At 40.2% G+C, this 17,925-nt stretch overlaps 1 protein-coding gene across 1 annotated transcript in view; it reads left to right on the top strand.

Annotated features, from left to right (window-relative positions):
- The first annotated feature begins 2,261 nt into the window (after positions 1-2,261).
- Positions 2,262-17,925, top strand: part of LOC129176851 (unconventional myosin-VIIb-like) — a 41,878-nt gene continuing 26,214 nt past the window's right edge. The window contains exons 1-18 of the mRNA XM_054767313.1: positions 2,262-2,581; positions 2,698-2,761; positions 4,053-4,082; positions 4,173-4,274; positions 4,353-4,505; positions 6,557-6,625; positions 6,713-6,828; positions 7,720-7,847; positions 9,881-10,023; positions 10,265-10,378; positions 13,240-13,393; positions 13,523-13,599; positions 13,698-13,817; positions 14,784-14,926; positions 15,006-15,216; positions 16,029-16,164; positions 17,518-17,684; positions 17,767-17,907. Coding sequence (XP_054623288.1) covers positions 4,071-4,082; positions 4,173-4,274; positions 4,353-4,505; positions 6,557-6,625; positions 6,713-6,828; positions 7,720-7,847; positions 9,881-10,023; positions 10,265-10,378; positions 13,240-13,393; positions 13,523-13,599; positions 13,698-13,817; positions 14,784-14,926; positions 15,006-15,216; positions 16,029-16,164; positions 17,518-17,684; positions 17,767-17,907 — 1,986 coding nt within the window. The 5' untranslated portion in view covers positions 2,262-2,581; positions 2,698-2,761; positions 4,053-4,070. The remainder of the gene's footprint in view (positions 2,582-2,697; positions 2,762-4,052; positions 4,083-4,172; positions 4,275-4,352; positions 4,506-6,556; positions 6,626-6,712; positions 6,829-7,719; positions 7,848-9,880; positions 10,024-10,264; positions 10,379-13,239; positions 13,394-13,522; positions 13,600-13,697; positions 13,818-14,783; positions 14,927-15,005; positions 15,217-16,028; positions 16,165-17,517; positions 17,685-17,766; positions 17,908-17,925) is intronic.

Below are 17,925 nucleotides of genomic sequence, written 5' to 3'. Positions count from 1 at the left end.
ATGTTTATATGTTTTATAGAAAGAGGTAGATCATTTTGACTTGTAACTTGCATGCTGAAAAAGTGCATGCACCCCTGATATAACATACATAAATAGTTTTTTTTTTTTTACATACATACACTAAATATATATTTTATGGATAGGAGGTTTGCATATATTTTGTGTATGAGGTAGATCTTTGGGACTTGGTCATTTTATAAGTAGCTCGCAGGCTGAAAAAGTGTAAGCACTGCTGATTTAGTCTCTTCAGCCTCCCAGGTATGTTATTGTGCAGTTGAATAACCGTTAATGTGGCACCTATTCAGCCTGTTGTTCTGTGTGCTATTGTGTAGTTCACAGGTGTCAAACTCAAAGCCCGGGCGCCAGATTCGGCCCGCCATATTGTTTTATGTGGCCCGCAAAAGCCAAGAAGTAACACACATCAAAAAGACATGTTTTTAAAAAATTATACTATTTTTGTGTTATTTTTGAAAATATATATTTTTTTACTCTATAACTATGTACAGTATTCCCTCGCTACATTGCGGTTCACCTTTCACGTGCTTTCAACGTCACGCACTTTGTCAGTCTCTCTATTGCTTTTGTTGACTGTCTCTGTGTCACTTTCGTCTCGAGGCAAATATGCCCTTTAGCTTGAGGTTTCTTGAGCCTGAGGCTTTCAAAACCAAACCCACTGGTGATAGTGGATTTTTTGTCACACTAGAAAGAAAGACTCACTATAAACCTTGCAATCCTACCTCCACTCCGGGTTCTCAGCGTCACTCGTTTGCTCTGTGACGTGACTTTTTTTTTTCATCAGAGTTCAACATTTGTCGCGGTCCAAGCAGAAGCTGCAGTAATGCTCCACTTGATCAAACTTACTTAAGATTTGTCAGATCAAAACGCAATTGCTGCACAAGATTCCAAAACGTGGCCGTGCGATTTTTGGCGTTCCCCAAATGGATGCATTTTTTAATTTAATTGTGTTCGTGGAGAACATAGTTGTGACCATGAAACAGGACTATGTCGACACGCATGGAGGACGTATAAAATATCTAAACTTGCGTTGGACACGCTAATTACGCATGTGGGCTGCACGTGTGGCACGCAACACACATAGGAGTCCGCAAGTGCGACGTATGAAAAAAGTGACATTTTTCTCCAAACCTGACACCGGCAAAACGTACAAATGATGCACCTTGACCGTACGGACGATGCACGAACACGTCGTCTTGCAACCTGGAAAAAACGTAAGCCCCGTAGAGTTTGACATGTCAAAGAACCTCAGCAGCAGGTGTGCGGCCAGTCTACGGCGAGAAAATCAGCACGCAGTGTCCCCCCCCCATCCCGTGCGTTTCTTGTGGTTTTTTGCACGTAAACCCGTCGTAGGAGCCCATACGACCGGTTGTGACCAAGGTTTTAGCGTCCACTTCACTACTTCCCGCAGCTTCACTCTAAGCATCATGGGAACCGTAGTTCTTTTAGCCATAAATGAGCCGCATCATGATAAGCTGCAGGGTTCAAAGCATGAGAAAAAAGTAGACTCTAAACACTGGAAATTGTAGTAAAATGGGTTGTTTTTCATCAAAATAACTATTTATTTACAAATATAACACCATGAACTATTTAAAATTTCACATTTGGAACTGAACCATGTATGTGCGCACGTGCGTGTGTATGCATGTGCATGCGTTAAAATGTTCCTACAATGCGTAACCTTCTACACTCCTCCACGCTCTCCCACTTCCTCCTTCCCGTCATGTGTGATGCTTCCATTCACATGATCCCTGCCGAGTTCTTATCGAATGCACTTCCGCCACCTTGTGGCCATTTTTGTGGCTTAAAATTGCTCTGAAGGGAAATGCATTAGCCTAGAGTTGCGTCATCGCCTCTTTTTGCCTCTCGCGCAAAAAAACGTAAAAGACGTAAAACTAGGTTGTTGGGATCGGGCGTTCGGGTGTATACAAACGTATAAATACGTCTTTGGTATTGAATGAGTTAAATGTCTGTTCTTGTTCATGAATTTTGTGAAAAAGAGTTCTAAATACGATTTGTCGTCCAGTGCGTCTTTTTTTTCCTCTTCATAGCGCTTTTTTTTTTTTTTTTTTTTTTACTGATACAAAAATAAAATACGGTACTTCGGGTGTGAAGCATACTTTATACTGCTAGAAAGTGGCAGTAACTGAGGGGGGGGGACAAAGCATGCTTCTTCAACAGATGTCAAATGATTAGTGCATGTTGATCACTTTTATCTCTTATTTACATCTTTATTGCCAAGACAATCTGTGTGTTTGGAAGTCCCACCTCGTACATGCCGCCAGGGTCCAAAGTCCCCATATAAATTCACTACAACAGCCACCATTTGACCCTAGTAAATACACAATGCTGCACGGTTGTTTGAATAGCTTATATTAGCACATTAAACACGTGTGATGTTGCTCCTTGTTCGTGAGTCAGTGTCTTGGCTGAAACGTACCCTGCTCAGGATAGATAGGTCTGTATTGAAGGGTGAAAGGACCACAGTCGATGTAACTGGATCTTTTTTCATTTAAGAACACTGAACGGATCCAACCCGTCTCATCTCGGAGGACACCTTCTTGTTGTAAGTCTGGTAATAAGTCCTGTGTTACTCTCCCCGACCTCCTTCTGAGCCTGGCAGTGCAAAGTCAAAGTGCCATAAAGTCGGTGTGTCCAAGTATTTCCTCCCTTTTCTCCTAGTGTCATCACAGAGCGTGAAAAGACAGGATTTGATCAAGAGATCTCTCGACACAGGAACTGAAAGGTAAGGTTCTCAACCCCAATGGTTAGGATCCTTTTCTCTAAACCAGGAGTGTCCAAACTTTTTCCAGCGAGGGCCACATACTGAAAAATGAAAGGATACAAGGGCCACTTTGATGTAGCTTTGTGATATAGGTGTAAAGTGTACTATTGGTAGGAACTTCAGTCTTTGCTCTTCTTTTCCCATTATTCCCCCTTTCTTCTTAAATCTTCATGAAACATTTTTTGTAATATTATGACTTTAATCCCCTAATATTAGAATATTTTCCTTCAACCTAATTTTCAAAAATTACAGATTTATTTTGTTTTGTTTGTCATAATACTACAACTATTAAAAAAAAAAAGTATTTTTTTCCTTTAATATTTCAATTACTTTTTTTCCACATTATATTACAAGTTTGTTCTCATTAGAGTGTAACTTTCTTCTGTTTGAGAAAAAATATAAATTTTTTTTTTTTTTTTTGGTTTTTCATAATATTACGCGTTTAAAATAAAATAATGCTTTTAATATTTCAACTTCTTATGTTTATCATGATATCACGATGTTATTCTTATAAAATTATGACTTTTCCTCTTTTTTCTCTTACTATTTTGATTTTATTTTTGTAAAATTACTGTGGATTTTTACATTTTTGCTGTCATTTGGAAAATTTTAAAAATATTATTTGAACTTTCTTATATCTTTGTAAATGTTATTTTTGTAATATTTTGACTTTATTCCGATGATATAACTTTTTCCCCAGTCTAATTAATTTTGTCGTAAGAAGACAACTTTTTAAAAAATATTTTTTTCTTTAATCTTTCAACTTTTTTCCTTTTTCCTCTTAATATTTTTACATTTATTTTTTAACTAGTTAAAGGTTTTGTTGTTTTTACTTTCTCATAATTTTTCCTTCAACCTAATTTTCCTGAATTTCCAACTTGATTATTATTATTTTTATATATTATCACTTGAAAAACTATATTTCTTTAATATTTCAACTTTATGCTCCTGTCTTTCTTCTTTTTCCTCATATTACGATGTTATTCTCTTATTTTTCTCTTATTTTGGCTTTATTATTGTAAAATAACTGATGATTTTTTAAAATTTTTGCTGTTTTTCTTCTTTTTTTTAATATATTTTCTTGTTAGATTATACTTTTAGAATATGCTCCATCAGGCCGCACTTGGACACCCCGGGTGTAAAACAATCAATGTATCACACTTCATGTTTCAGCTTTGCTCTTCAGATTGTTGCCACGTTTCCTGTCATTCGTCATTATAATGTGTTTTTTTTTTTTTTGTTCTGGGTGTAGAAACATTGCATATTGGTGATGCTGAGAAAGGTAAGACTTTCCAAAGAGAGTGTTTTGTTTCTCATTCATTCAGATAAATACAGTCCATGAACTAAAGTGAGTGTGCTATGGTGCTTCCAGGGAGAGTGGGTTTGGCTAGACTCGGACACCGGGGTTCCCATCGGAGCCAGGGTCAAAGTAACGCCAAGTGGTCAGTGTTTATTGGTGGATGATGTGGGAAAGGTAAGTACCCTCCCCTCCCATTTTTGACTTCTGTGTCATTTTATTCCTTACTTTTGGTTCTATTCCACACATGGTCAGGAGCACAAACTGTCCCAGGAAGAGGAAGCCTCCCTCAAGATCATGCACCCCACATCAGTGGAGGGTGTGGACGACATGATCAAACTGGGGGACATGACGGAAGCTGGCCTGCTGCGAAACCTGCTGCTGCGCCACAAACAAGGAATCATCTATGTAAGTTACACACAATTTGGCTGATCGTGCTTTTTTTTCCCATAGAAATGCCAGGGTCTTTTCTATACAACACAAACGTTTTTCGAAAATTGCTGGTTATATTCAGTCAGCAATTGGACTTTCAGCTCAAGCAAGTAAAATTACAGATAAACGTGATATAAAAAAAATGATACTGGAGCATTTACCAGCAATGAGAGTTCCGTGTGAACGCGCAATAAAATAAGGCAATTACTTCCGCAAAGCACAAACATGGAGGACATGCTGTGATACATTTTGTCATTTTGGAATTTTCTGTCTGTTAAGGTAAAGGGTTTGGCTTGGGGCCCGATAATATTCAAGATACAATTTTAAAATTCACAAATATATTTTAAAATTCAGAAATATTAAAATTCACAAAATATTTCTGGGCCGCACGTTGGCCAATACAGGAACAGCCTGGAGATCGGGAAGACCTGGGTTCAATTCTCCCCTGGGCATTTCTGTGTGGAGTTTGCATGTTCTCCCCGTGTGCGCGTGGGTTTTCTCCGGGCACTCCGGCTTCCTCCCAATTGGCGACTCTAAATTGCCCATAGGTATGAATGTGAGTGTGAATGGTTGTTTGTCTATATGTGCCCTGCCATTGGCTGGTGACCAGTCCAGGGTGTACCCCGCCTGTCGCCCGAAGTCAGCTGGGATAGGCTCCAGCATGCCCCCGCGACCCTAATGAGGATGAAGCGGTATAGAAAATGGATGGATGGATGGACAAAATATTTCTACAACTTCATAGATAATATGCTGTATATACACTCCTGATCTAAATGTTAAGACCAGTTAAAAAATTGCAAGAATGTACATTTTGCACTGTTGGATCTTAAGGAGGTTCTCAGCAGAGCTTCAAAATGCAAAAAGAAGAAATGGGAGTGGGACAAAAAAAGATTTTGGAGTAAGCAGTTGATTGTAAACAAGCGTTAAAGGCTTAAATAGGCTGATCATCAGCTGATCCAAAGTTCAAGACCACAGCCTTTAAAAGCCAAAATCCTGGTAAAAATGTGGATTCAATGTCAGGTGTTCACACTGTCTGATCTCTTGATGGCAAAGGCAAAAAAGCTTTCTCTCTTTGAACGCGGTGGGATTGTCGAGCTGCATAAGCAGCGCACCCTTGCTGCTGAGGTTGGACGCAGTAAGACAGTCATTAGAAACTTGGTTGAAAGATGCTGAGGGGTTATGTAACTAAAAAATCAGGTGGTAAATGTCACCAGCTCTGAGCCGGATGATTCGATTTGCTGTCCGTCAAGACGCGGGACCATCCTCAACCCAAATGAAGATTGTTACTGGTTGTCGAGTGCGGTCCAATAACCATCAGATGGCATCAAAACGTCTTCAAAGGCCTTGTCTCCTTCAAGGCCACAAAATTGCCCGTTTGGAATTTGCAGGAGAGCACAAAACATGGGACATTGAAAGGTGGAAAAATGTTTTTATTCTTTGATGGGAAAAAATGGAACCTTGACGGTCCTGATGGCTTCCAACGTTACTGGCATGACAAGAAGAGCCCACCTGAGATGTTTTCCACACCATCATGATCTGGGGTGCTTTCTCCTTCAGTGGAACAATAGAGCTTCAGGTTGTGCAGGGGCATCAAATGGCAGCTGGCTATGTGGAGATGTTGCAGGGGGCGTCCCTCATGACTGAAGGCACTCATCTGTGTAGTAATGACTGACTTTTTCAACACGACAACGCTACACTTCGCAATGCCCGTATGGCAAAGGGGGCGGGGGTCTTTTTTTTTTATCTATGGTCTTTTGATCAGCAGATGATCATTAAATACATTTTCTACTAACTACCAGTAATTTCATTTTGGGAAGAAATGAAAAAAAGATATTTTAATATTTGTTTGTCATGAAACCTTCTTTGTATTTGTAAATATTATTTGATCGTATTTCACTGAAACTGGCATGTCAAAGCCACAACTCACAAAATGTTTTTTCATTTAAATAAAGCAACTGCAAGGTGAGCATGCTTTGTCTGATTTATTTGTTTAAGCTTCTTAATGTTGCATAACACTTTTCTTCCAGACTTACACAGGCTCAGTGCTGGTGGCAGTGAACCCGTACCAGTTTTTCCCCATATATTCAAATGAGCAGGTGAGTTTACAAGCCCCTGGGCACTCACATTTCTATTCATCAGCTGTATCGGCACATATTTGATGTTGTCATTCCGCTCTCCTTCAGGTAAGACTGTACCGGGGTAAAAAGCTCGGGGAACTCCCTCCTCACATCTTTGCCATCGCTGAATCCTGCTACTTCAACATGAAACGCCATCATAGGAACCAGTGCTGCATCATCAGGTCAGACTGAGAGACTTCCAGTGTCTTTCTAAACATCCATGAATAGAACAGCCTTAAAGGAGGGGTTTCCAAACTTTATCCACTGAGGGACGGTTACTGAAAAATGAAAGGATTGGGGGGGGGGCCGCGGCCGCGGCCGCGCCACGCCACGCCACGCCACGCCACGCCACTTTTACAGTTTTCAAGTCAACCCATGTAGATGTGCTGAGACGGTTTATTTTATATTTAAAGAAAAAACTGTCTCTACCTCAGCTTCAGTTATTAGTGACAAAGCATACAGCGTTATCAGTATTATTATTATTATTGTTATTAGTATTTCTCCTTACATTACACTTTTTTTCACTCACTTTTCCTTTCTGCTTTCTTCTTGTACATTTTTCTTGTAATCTTATGTCTTTATTCTCATAATATGTTGACTTTTATCGCAATATTATAACTTTTAGCCAACCTAATTTTCCTAAAATTGCAACTTTACTTTTTGTTTTGTTTGTTTCACGTAACTTTAAATATTTTAGCCTTTAATATTTCAACTTAATGCTATTTATTCTCTTAATATTGTGACTTTGTCGCAATATTTAGTATTTAGTCATTATTCTTGTGAAATCACTGTTCCTTTTTCCCATTTTTACCGTTGTTGTTTTTTTTTTTGTTTTCTTGTTTAATTGTATTTTTAGAATGTGCTGGGGGCCAATAAAAAAACAGCCGCTGGCTGTAAATGGCCCCCAGGCCGCACTTTGGATACCCCTGATCTTACGCAGTCATAATGAATTCACTTTAGTTTAAAAATATGCCAAAGGCCAATAAAAAAAAATAAAAGAAAAAAGATCCGTGGGCCCGGCCGCACTTTGGACACCCCTGCCTAAAGAATGTTGCTCTTTCTTTCTCTTAAAGTGGAGAGTCTGGAGCAGGAAAGACTGAGAGCACCAAACTGATCTTACAGTACTTGGCAGCAGTCAGCGGTGAACTCTCTGAGCAGCAGATTGAGCAGCAGATCCTGGAGTCCAACCCAATACTGGAAGGTACTGTAAAAACGGAATGAAGTAATCCCTCGTTTATCACAGTTAAATGGTTCCAGGCCCGACCGTGATAAGTGAATGCAAATTGCACGAAGTAGGATTCCTTTTTTTAGAAATGGAATACTATTTAGCATTATGGGAGCCCCCTAGACATGAAATTGCACCCCTATAGTCACAATTACTCGTATTACCCTATTTAGTAGACATAATAATACAAAACATGACATTTTAGACGTAAATAACACATAACATAGACTCACATGTTAGCATTGACAGCGACAGGGACAGGAGCAGGATCAATAGGCTGATCAGGAGAGCGATTTTGTATTCACTATGTCTATGCATTGCATGCATTGTCTATGACTATGCATTCTTTACTTGTGTACATACTTGTGTATCTTGCTTGCTGCTGTAACAGATGAATTTCCCTGCTGTGGGATTAATAAAGTACTACTACTACTACTACTACTACTACTTCCTGCGGTGGCTGTTGCCTCATCAATGTTATGTTACTCACACTTGTTGACGAGTGTAGAATACTACTATAATGCAGTTAACGATGCACTTCAGTCGCTTTATTAACAAGCAGAGAGCGCATATGCAGTGAACATTCACACAGGAGCTGCTGTCGGTCACAACACACGCCAGTCACACGCACTGTCCATACCGCTAACGCTCAGTTAAACACAGTAAACTCTAGCTAGCTGACAGCACACATGTCACTTCCTGGGCCCCGCCCCTTAGAGGAGCACGCAACAAGTCACAGATATTACAATACATATCTTCTGAATACCTTTATAATTGTATTTTTATTCATTTAGCCATTTTTATGCTTTAAAATGCTTAATTTAGGCCAAGAATACTTACAATATTCTTAAATATGCACGCTTTTTTATGAATAAAAGGCCGTGTTCAACCACAAACAGCGATCATTTATGAATTAATGAATGTTTGAAAAATTAGCCACAGTAGACTGCATTGAGAACTGCATTTATTTATTTAGAGATAATTCATTTATTTTTCATATGTTAAATACCCAAAATTCGGATGTATCAGCTGCTTTTTTTTTTTTTTTACTTTGAACCCTGCGGCTTATACAGTGGTGCTAAATTCTTTGGAAAAAAAAAAAAAAGAAAACAAAAGGGGTACAGTATACCTGACAAATATACATACAAGTGCCAATATGAGTTTGAAATGAAAAAAACACAACTCTTAAAGTTTTCCTGTAATGCATTACATCTGGGGCGCTGCAATGACGTCAACCTCCCTTTGAGCTCTGAGCTCCGGGCTCTTCTGTCTCTCTCTGGTGGACAGAAGCAGCACTGCCACACCATCCATCCATTTTCGATGCTGCTTGTCCTCCAATTAAATGCTTTGCTCAAACGAATGCAATATGGGAAAACTTTAAAATGTTGTTTTCTTTCATTTTAAACTTGTATTGATATACGTTTGTATATTTCTGAGGTATACCTTTTGGGTGTTGACCTCCTGCAATTTCCAATGGGTTGACAAGCTCGTCATGAGTTTTTTTTCATCACTCGTGATTGGCTCTCGTCAGATAAAGAGCTGCCTGGTCCTCACAGACTCGTTTGCACCACGGTGTGCCATTTTATGACATGGACATGTGCGGCTTATACACCAGAATTTACAGTACATATTTTCCACTGTCATCTTATATGGTGTAAAAATGACTTTTGGCTTGACTTGTTGTCTTTTTTCAATAAAGATATTTCAAAATAACACATTTTTATATTTATAATACGTAATAATAATGATAATACAGTGAAACCGTGATATTTTTGCCCAAGGTTATCATACAGTCACAATCTCCGACCCATGCCGAGCCGTATCAGTTACTCGCAGTTTTTCGGCATTCGCTAGTAGTTCCGGAACGTGACTCGCATTAAAATTGTGGATCTAGTGTACACCTCACTGGCATAGATAGATGAGCAAAGATACATTATTTGTCAGGAGTAAATATTTGTTCCCCGGCACGGCCGTATATGATTAAAACTGTTCCTTTGTGATTGAAACAGCTTTTGGGAATGCAAAGACCATCAGAAATGACAACTCCAGTCGCTTTGGGAAATATTTGGAGATCTTCTTCAATGATGCTGGCGTGATTGAGGGGGCCAGAGTGGAGCAATACCTGCTGGAGAAGTCTCGGGTCTGCCATCAGGTGAGGACACTCTCGAAACTACGCCACAGCTTGCCTGTGGGCATGTCTCCAGCGGAGGCTCTCATTGGTAACGGAGACAACACATCACGGCAGAAGATAGTCTTAACGGACTGATAAGCTTCCCTCCTATCGCTAGTTGGAGAAACATAAACCTAAGATACAGATGTCACCTTCTGATCACATTTCAAGCACTTTTACGTTTAGCAAAAGGTAACATTGCTCAGTTTTGTCACCACCTCAGGCCCAGGAGGAGCGCAACTACCATATATTTTACTGCATGCTGGCAGGAATCACAACAGAGGAGAGGAAAAGTCTGCATCTTTGTGATGCAAAGGAATACAAATTCCTCACCAGGGTAAGTCAAGTGTCAAACCATTGCTCGAATTCCTTAGGAGACTGTTGCTTTTATATTGTTTATATAGATTTGTACTCACCTGAAGTGTAGGTGAGCTAATATGTGACCAGTACTTTGTTTGCTATTGTGTTTGTAGTGGTGCAGAACTGCCATGCATCACACAGAGAGGCGTTTCTCATAAATGAACTTTCTCAGGTTGATAAATAAAGCCGCGGTAATATTGAAAACACCTAACTGTCGTCATGTGCGCAAACATTTTGGGGGACACCAGTTGCAAAAAATATTCATGAAATTATTATTATTATTATTATTATATATACATACTAAGGCTGTCAAAAATAGCATGTTAACGGCGGTAGCTAATTGATTAATTATGTTAAAATCTTGAGCGTAACTGACGCATGCACATCTGGTCAAGCCACACCTCTCTGTTATGACGACAAGGGGGGGGGGGCACAATAGCGTCCTCACACAGAGGCCGGCGCTCTTTTATGACTTTATTCTGACCTGAATACATCAGCAGCAATTTAATTCCTGCACCGTGTATGTATCTCCAACTCACAAACACGACTTCCGTCCGCTTGCCAGCGGAACGACACTTCCTTATTGTCACTACTACGACCGCGAGGTGCGTTCAGTGACACGCCGTACATCACAGCAACGTCTTTATTAAGCACGTATGTGTGGTATAAATAAACAGAAAGGCAAAGAAAAACGACCATATTTTCCAGACTATAAGTCGCAGTTTTTTTCATGGTTTGGCTGGTCCTGCGACTTATACTCCAGAGCGACTTATGTATGGGTTTTTTTTCACACCGAGCCGTGAGAGGGCGCTCGAGGCTTGTGTGTCAGTATCTGCTACTCTTATCGCTCCTGTACCACTGAAAATGTACAACGTAAACCTCAACTTGAGAAAGACGGAACACAAAGGCCCCCAAAAAGAAAACCATTGTGTGCAGATTACAAACTGCACTTAAACTAGTTATGTTATGTTGCTGAGGCTGTAGTTATCTGAATAACTGTTAATATATTACGTTAACATACCACCTGTTCACGTTATGTTAGCGTTGTTCTCCATTTTATTATTACGATAACTTGCCTTTCACGATGAAACGTCTGTTCTTGGTCTCTAAAATAAATTTCCCACAAAAATGCAGCTTACATATGTTTTTTTTCTTTTTCTTTGTACATTTTTGGCTGGTCATGGCGTCCCACAGGGTTCCGTGCTAGGACTTTTAATGTTCATCCTTTATATGTCCCCCTTTGGCAATATCATTAGAAAACACTCCATTAACTTCCTCCGCTATGCAGATGACACACAACCGTACTTATCAATGACACCCAACCAAGCTAATCAGCTGTCCAAACTCCAGGCGTGTCTTAACGACATAAAGAGCTGGATGACCTCAAACCTTTCACTATTCAACTCAGATAAGACTTAAATCGTAGTCCCTGGTTCACAGCACGTCAGAGACAAGATTGCAGAAGATATTACCACCCTAGATGGTCTTGCACTCACCCCCCCCCAAGGTACAGTCAGAAACCTTGGTGTCATCTTTGCTAAGGACCTTTCCTTTACTTCCCAAATACGACAAGTGTCAAGAACAGCATTTTTCTATTTACAAAACATAAAGAAAATCAGAACATTTCTGCCACTACCAGGTGCAGAACAACGTGTTCATGCTATTTGTAACTCTGTTCATAGGTTTCCCTACGAAATCTTTTAAAGAATCTTCAGTTAGTCCGAAATACTGCCGCACGAATCTTAACCAGAACCAGAAGAAGAGATCATACCTCACCTCTATTAACCCCACTGCTCCGGTTACCTGTAAAATTTAGAATTGAATTTAAAATTCTCCTTACATACAAAGTACTACACAGTCAGGCACCAGTATATCTAAAAGAGCCCCTAGAACCCTGTCAACCCAGGAGAACACTGCGCTCCCAGAATTTACAATTACTTGCCACTCCTAGAATTTGTAGAAGATTGGGAGGCATAGCATTTAGTTATCAGGCCTCTCTGTTATGGAACCATCTCCCCGACTCAATCCGGGGGGGGCACACACACACCACATATAGCTAGAACTGAGCCCTGATACCATGATTTGTATCAGAAACACTCCTCTGTGTTCCTTGGACTAAGACTAAGACTTCTAGCTTGATCCACCATCTCACCATCTGTTTTTATATCTTAACCCAACCGGTCAAGACAGACGGCCCCCCCACAGAGCCTGGGTTCTGTTCAAGGTTTTTCCCTGCCTCCGTCGCAAAGCGCCCGCTCATGTGGCGTTTTAGTCAGTGTTTTTCATTTGTGGCCTTCGTGTGTAAAGTGCCATGAGGTAGCTGCTGTTGTGGTTTGGCGCTTTGTAATTAATTCGTTTGACAACTGCGATTAATTTGATTTTTAAAATTTAATCATTTGACAGCCCTATTATTTACAAATATGATTAAATTCTAATCATTTTTTTTAAGCTGATGACACAGTACACACTATATTTATTTATTTTTGACTGTTTTCTGACAGTTGAAATGTCACACTAATACTACCTCACCAGACTCCCATGTAGCTCATTTTAATGCCTTCCTTTCATCTCAAGAGCTGCAATTTGAAATGAAACTAAACTAATGAACTTGCCTAAAAGGTTTTTAAATTGTCTGCCTGAGCGACCTCCCTCTCTCCTCTCGTTAGAACATGACAAACGTCAGTAAACAGCTGGACATGAAAATGAACGGGGGGTGGGAAAAAAACCATGCGGGGTAAAAGGCCCCGCCAGGGGTCTGTCCGTGCACGTGCCTCAACACAGCACATCATCCGTTCCGGCGTACTTGCATGTGTCACCAGTCGAGTAAATGTATCGCAGGGGGACTGCATCGCATGTGAAGGAAGGCGTGACACCGAGGACTTCAGTCGTATTCGATCTGCCATGAAGATTCTGACATTCTCAGAGCAGCAGTGTTATGAAATTCTCAAGCTCCTTGCGGCTATTTTACACCTGGGCAACGTCTCCTTCGAAGGCAAGTGAAGGTTCAAAGTTTGTATGATATTTTTGTCATTGTCATTTGACCCCCCCAACAGTGCTTATGTGACGAAATAGCATAAATATAAGTGTTAAACTGATGCTGACCTTTGTGATTTTACACCAGCCAACACACAAAATAACCTGGAAACCAGCGACGTCAGCAAATCAGAACATTTCAGCATTGCGGCCTCACTGCTCGAGGTTTGTCTTCTTGTCTTGGCAGCCGTAAAGATGCACAAACAGAGGAATGTGCTACACGTACACTCTACTCTCTGTTTTTATGTGCGTGTTTCCCGCAGGTCCAAACGTCCTCTCTGGCCAACAGTTTGACCCATCGTTCCTTTATGACCAACAGAGAGAGGGTGACCAAACCCCTGGACTGTGAGCAGGCCGCTGCCAGTCGAGACGCCTTTGTCAAGGTCTGACACATTGCAGCTAAGCCTCCAGTTAGGTGGCAGCAGAGCTCAAACTAATCAACAGGCTATGCTCAATCCAGTAGCGTAGGGTAGCATGCTAACCGTTAACAGGTTAGCTTTGTCAATATGCCAAAGTTATCATCATTTAAGGCATTTTTATAGGTATACATTTGCATAAACACTAAGCACTATCATTTCCCATGCTAGCATTGCTCGCATGTTAAAATTAGCATGTTATCACAGGTATAAACTTACATAGACACTTGGTGTTTTCTTGTTAGACATTAACATGCTATCAGTTAGCATGTTAACATTTAAGCAATTTTCATATGTACAAACATATATAAAGACGAAGTGTTATTATGCTAGGTGTTAGCATGCTAACTGATAGCATTGTTAACATGCTAACATTAGCATCTGAGCTTTTGGCTATTTTCAAATGTATAAACTTACATAGACAATGTTTTCATTGTAGGTGATAGCATGATGCTAACATAAGCATGAAAGCATTTTTAACCACTTTTATATGTATAAACTTAAGTAGACAGTGTTATTATGCTACGTGTTAGCATGCTGATAGTTAGAATGCTAGCGTTGTTACCATCTCAGCATTTGAGCCATTTTCAGGTATTACTTTAGATTACTTTAACAACTATGTTGCTAGGTGTTAGCATATGAGCAGTTAGCATGCTAGCTACAGCATTTCAGTGCGGCGTCAGCTTGTCAGGGTTTGGGCGAGGGATTCGACAGCGAGTGCAGAATTGCTGATCAACTTCAGCATAGCCAGCATTCACACGCAAATCGCAGATTCTAGTTGTACAGTACATGTAATACATCATTATACTGTATCGTCAATGGGAGTACCCAGCATGCATTGCTGGTCCCATTGAATTGATGTGCCAGTATTTCATTCTATATCGTATTTTAAGTGTAAACCAACTGAACACTGACGTGTGTCTCATCCCTCAGGCGATCTACAACAAACTGTTCATATGGATTGTCGGGAAAATCAACAGCGTCATCTACAAGAAACTCGCTGACAACCGCAGATCTTCCTATCTGTCTATCGGCTTGCTTGACATATTTGGCTTTGAGAACTTCCAAACAAACAGGTCAGAAAGCTTCTCATGCGACTTCAAAAGTCAGAGAAGTCACCTAAAAGTGAACAAACTCGCCTGTTTTGCGCTCCAGTTTTGAGCAGTTGTGCATAAACTTCGCCAATGAGAAGCTGCAGCAGTTCTTCGTGGGACACATTTTCAAGCTGGAGCAGAAGGAATATCTGAAAGAAGACATTGTGTGGAAGAACATCAACTTTGGTGACAATCAGAAGATTCTGGACCTTCTGGCTGGGAAGCCCTGCAACCTGCTGGCTCTGATCGATGAGGAAAGCCACTTCCCAAAGGTGGTGTTCCGCACTGGTTCCACTTGCACATAGTGAATCTTTTTATTGTAAAGCTCTGAGGCCCAGGCAGCTCTTTATTTGACAGGAGCCAATCACGAGCTACAAGGGAACTCGCGACAAGCCGATCAGGCAATCGGAAATCGCAGGAGGTCATTACTCGATATCACAGTCTGACTCACGGTGTCATCTTCCAAAGAACGCTAAAATGATCACACAGCAACTTAACACTCAATAGATAGCTAAGAAATATACAATGCAAGTACCAATACGAGTTGAAAGTAAAAACTGTTTTAACGGTTTTACATCATGCCTTTCTTCCCAGCGAGGCATTTTATTCCCTCTGCCCACCAGAGGGAGGGGGCCGAATGAATCATTGCAGCGCCCGGCCAATGAAATGCTTTGCTTGGAAGAAATGCATGATGGGAAACCGTAGCTGTTTTTTTTAATTCTAAACTCGCATTGGTACTTGTATCGGTTCTTTCTTACCTACCTTTGAGTGTTAAGTTGCTGTGTGATGATTTTAGAGTTCTTTCTAAGATTTCACCGTGAGTCAGACTGTTGTACCGGCGATTTCCGATGGTTTGACCAGATCGTCGCGAGTTCCCTTATAGCTCGTGATTGGCTCCTGCCAAAGAAAGAGTCCTCGCTGACTCGCAAGCAGCACAGTATTCACACGATTAGCGGTAGCTCAGAAGTAAAGGAGATTAGAACTTAGCCAAAATTAGCCGCGCCGCTGAATAAGCCGCGGGGTTCAAAGTTTAGGAAAACACAGTGCCTGTTTTCAGTGAAATAATGGTGGTGGTGGTTGACAGGGCTCAGATTTCACGATGCTCGGCAAGATGAACCAGCAGCACCGCAGAGACAAGACCTTCATCGCCTCTAAGAGAGAACACGACACGGACTTCGGGATCTGTCACTTTGCAGGCGTGGTTTATTATGACTCCAAAGGTAGGTAGCTAATGCCACCACTCGTGCTGTAGGGAGCATCCTGGTTGTGCCTGTACAGTTTTTATTATTTAGACACAAAGTGTCAACTAAGGTCTCTGCATTACGCACATTGTTCCCTCCCAATGCACAGCTGCTGCTATACGATGCTGATTATATTTCATGAATTCCTGCCGACAAGCTGTGTCCTCCCAGGTGTTGTTCGTGTTGTGGCCCTTGTGTGTATGACGGGGGTGTCCAAACTTTTTCCAGCGAGGGCCACATAGTGAAAAGTGAAAGGATGCAAGGGCCAACACACAGAGATATGCTAAGAAGCTATGCTGTATGTAGCTTAAGAAAAAACTGCATTTCACCTTTGTAGTACAGGTGAAATGTTACTAAAAATGACCTTTTTTCCATAACAACTTTAGAATTTAAAGTTAAAGTTAAGTTAAAGTTTAAAATTGCGACTTTTGTTCTTCGTTCGATTATTACTTTTTTTTCCTAATATTTTGACTTTATGTCCTTAAAAATTAAATTTTTCCATTTATGCTGTTTTTTTTTTAAATATCCCAACTATATCATTTCAGCATTCCTCTTGTAAATTTTCTTCTCGTAATGATAGCTTTATAATGTATTTTTTTCTTTATAGCAACATTGTTATTAAAATGATATTTTTCCTCATTTTACAAGTTTATTCTCATAAAATTGCAACTGTTCCATTATTTTTCTCTTAACATTTTGACTTTACTCTGGTAAAAATTCTGCTGTTGCTGTTTTTTTTTTTGTATAATTTTCAAAATATTTCAACTCTCTTCTCCTAATATTTTGACTTCATTCCCGTAAAATTACAGCTATTTTTCCATTTCTGCTGTTTTTTTTTTATTTTCCAACTATATAATTTCAGCATTCCACTTGTAAATTTTCTTCTCGTAATGATAACTTTATAATGTATTTTTTCTTTATCATTAACATTGTTACTAAAATGCTATTTTTCCTCATTTTACAAGTTTATTCTCATAAAATTGCAACTGTTACATTGTTTTTCTCTTAATATTTTGACTTTACTCTGGTAAAAATTCAGAAGTATAAAGTCATAATCGAATGAAGAACAAAAGTCACAATTTTACAAGAATAAACTGGTATTATTATGGAAAAGACGTCGTTTTCAGTAGCGTTTCGCCTCTATTACAAAGGTGAAATGCAGTTTTTTCTTAAGCTACATATACAGTAGCTTCTTAGCATATCTCCATGCGTTGCTTTACAAAATGTCAAAGCGGCCCTTGCATCCTTTCATTTTTCACTATGTGGCCCTCGCTGGAAAAAGTTTGGACACCCCTGTGTTAGATGGTAATATTTGTGTGTGTGTCCTTGAAGGGTTCCTTGAGAAGAACAGAGATGCTGTAAGCGCTGACATATTCAAGATGGTTGAAATCTCCACCAACAAGCTGCTTCAGCAGATCTTCGTATCAGAGCCGTCAATCAATGGAGTCAAGACGACGAAAAACATGAAGATCATCATGACACCCAGGAACTCCATGCGGGTATGGAAGCGTCTTCCACATTTGGACTCATTTTAAACTCTTCATTGCCATTGCCTTGCGTTGTTGTGTGATTTCGTCTCAGTCCCCAGCTGACAACCGCAAGCAAGTGCCGACCCTGAGCGGTCAGTTCCGTCAGTCTCTGGACGCCCTCATGAAGGCTCTGTCCGTCTGCCAGCCTTACTTCATCCGCTGCTTCAAACCCAACAACAACAAACAGTCTGAGGTGAAGGATCAGTCCAAA

Source organism: Dunckerocampus dactyliophorus, chromosome 2, assembly GCF_027744805.1.
Source record: "Dunckerocampus dactyliophorus isolate RoL2022-P2 chromosome 2, RoL_Ddac_1.1, whole genome shotgun sequence".
Classification (NCBI taxonomy): Eukaryota; Metazoa; Chordata; class Actinopteri; order Syngnathiformes; family Syngnathidae; genus Dunckerocampus; species Dunckerocampus dactyliophorus.
This window is presented reverse-complemented; position numbering and strand designations above follow the sequence as displayed.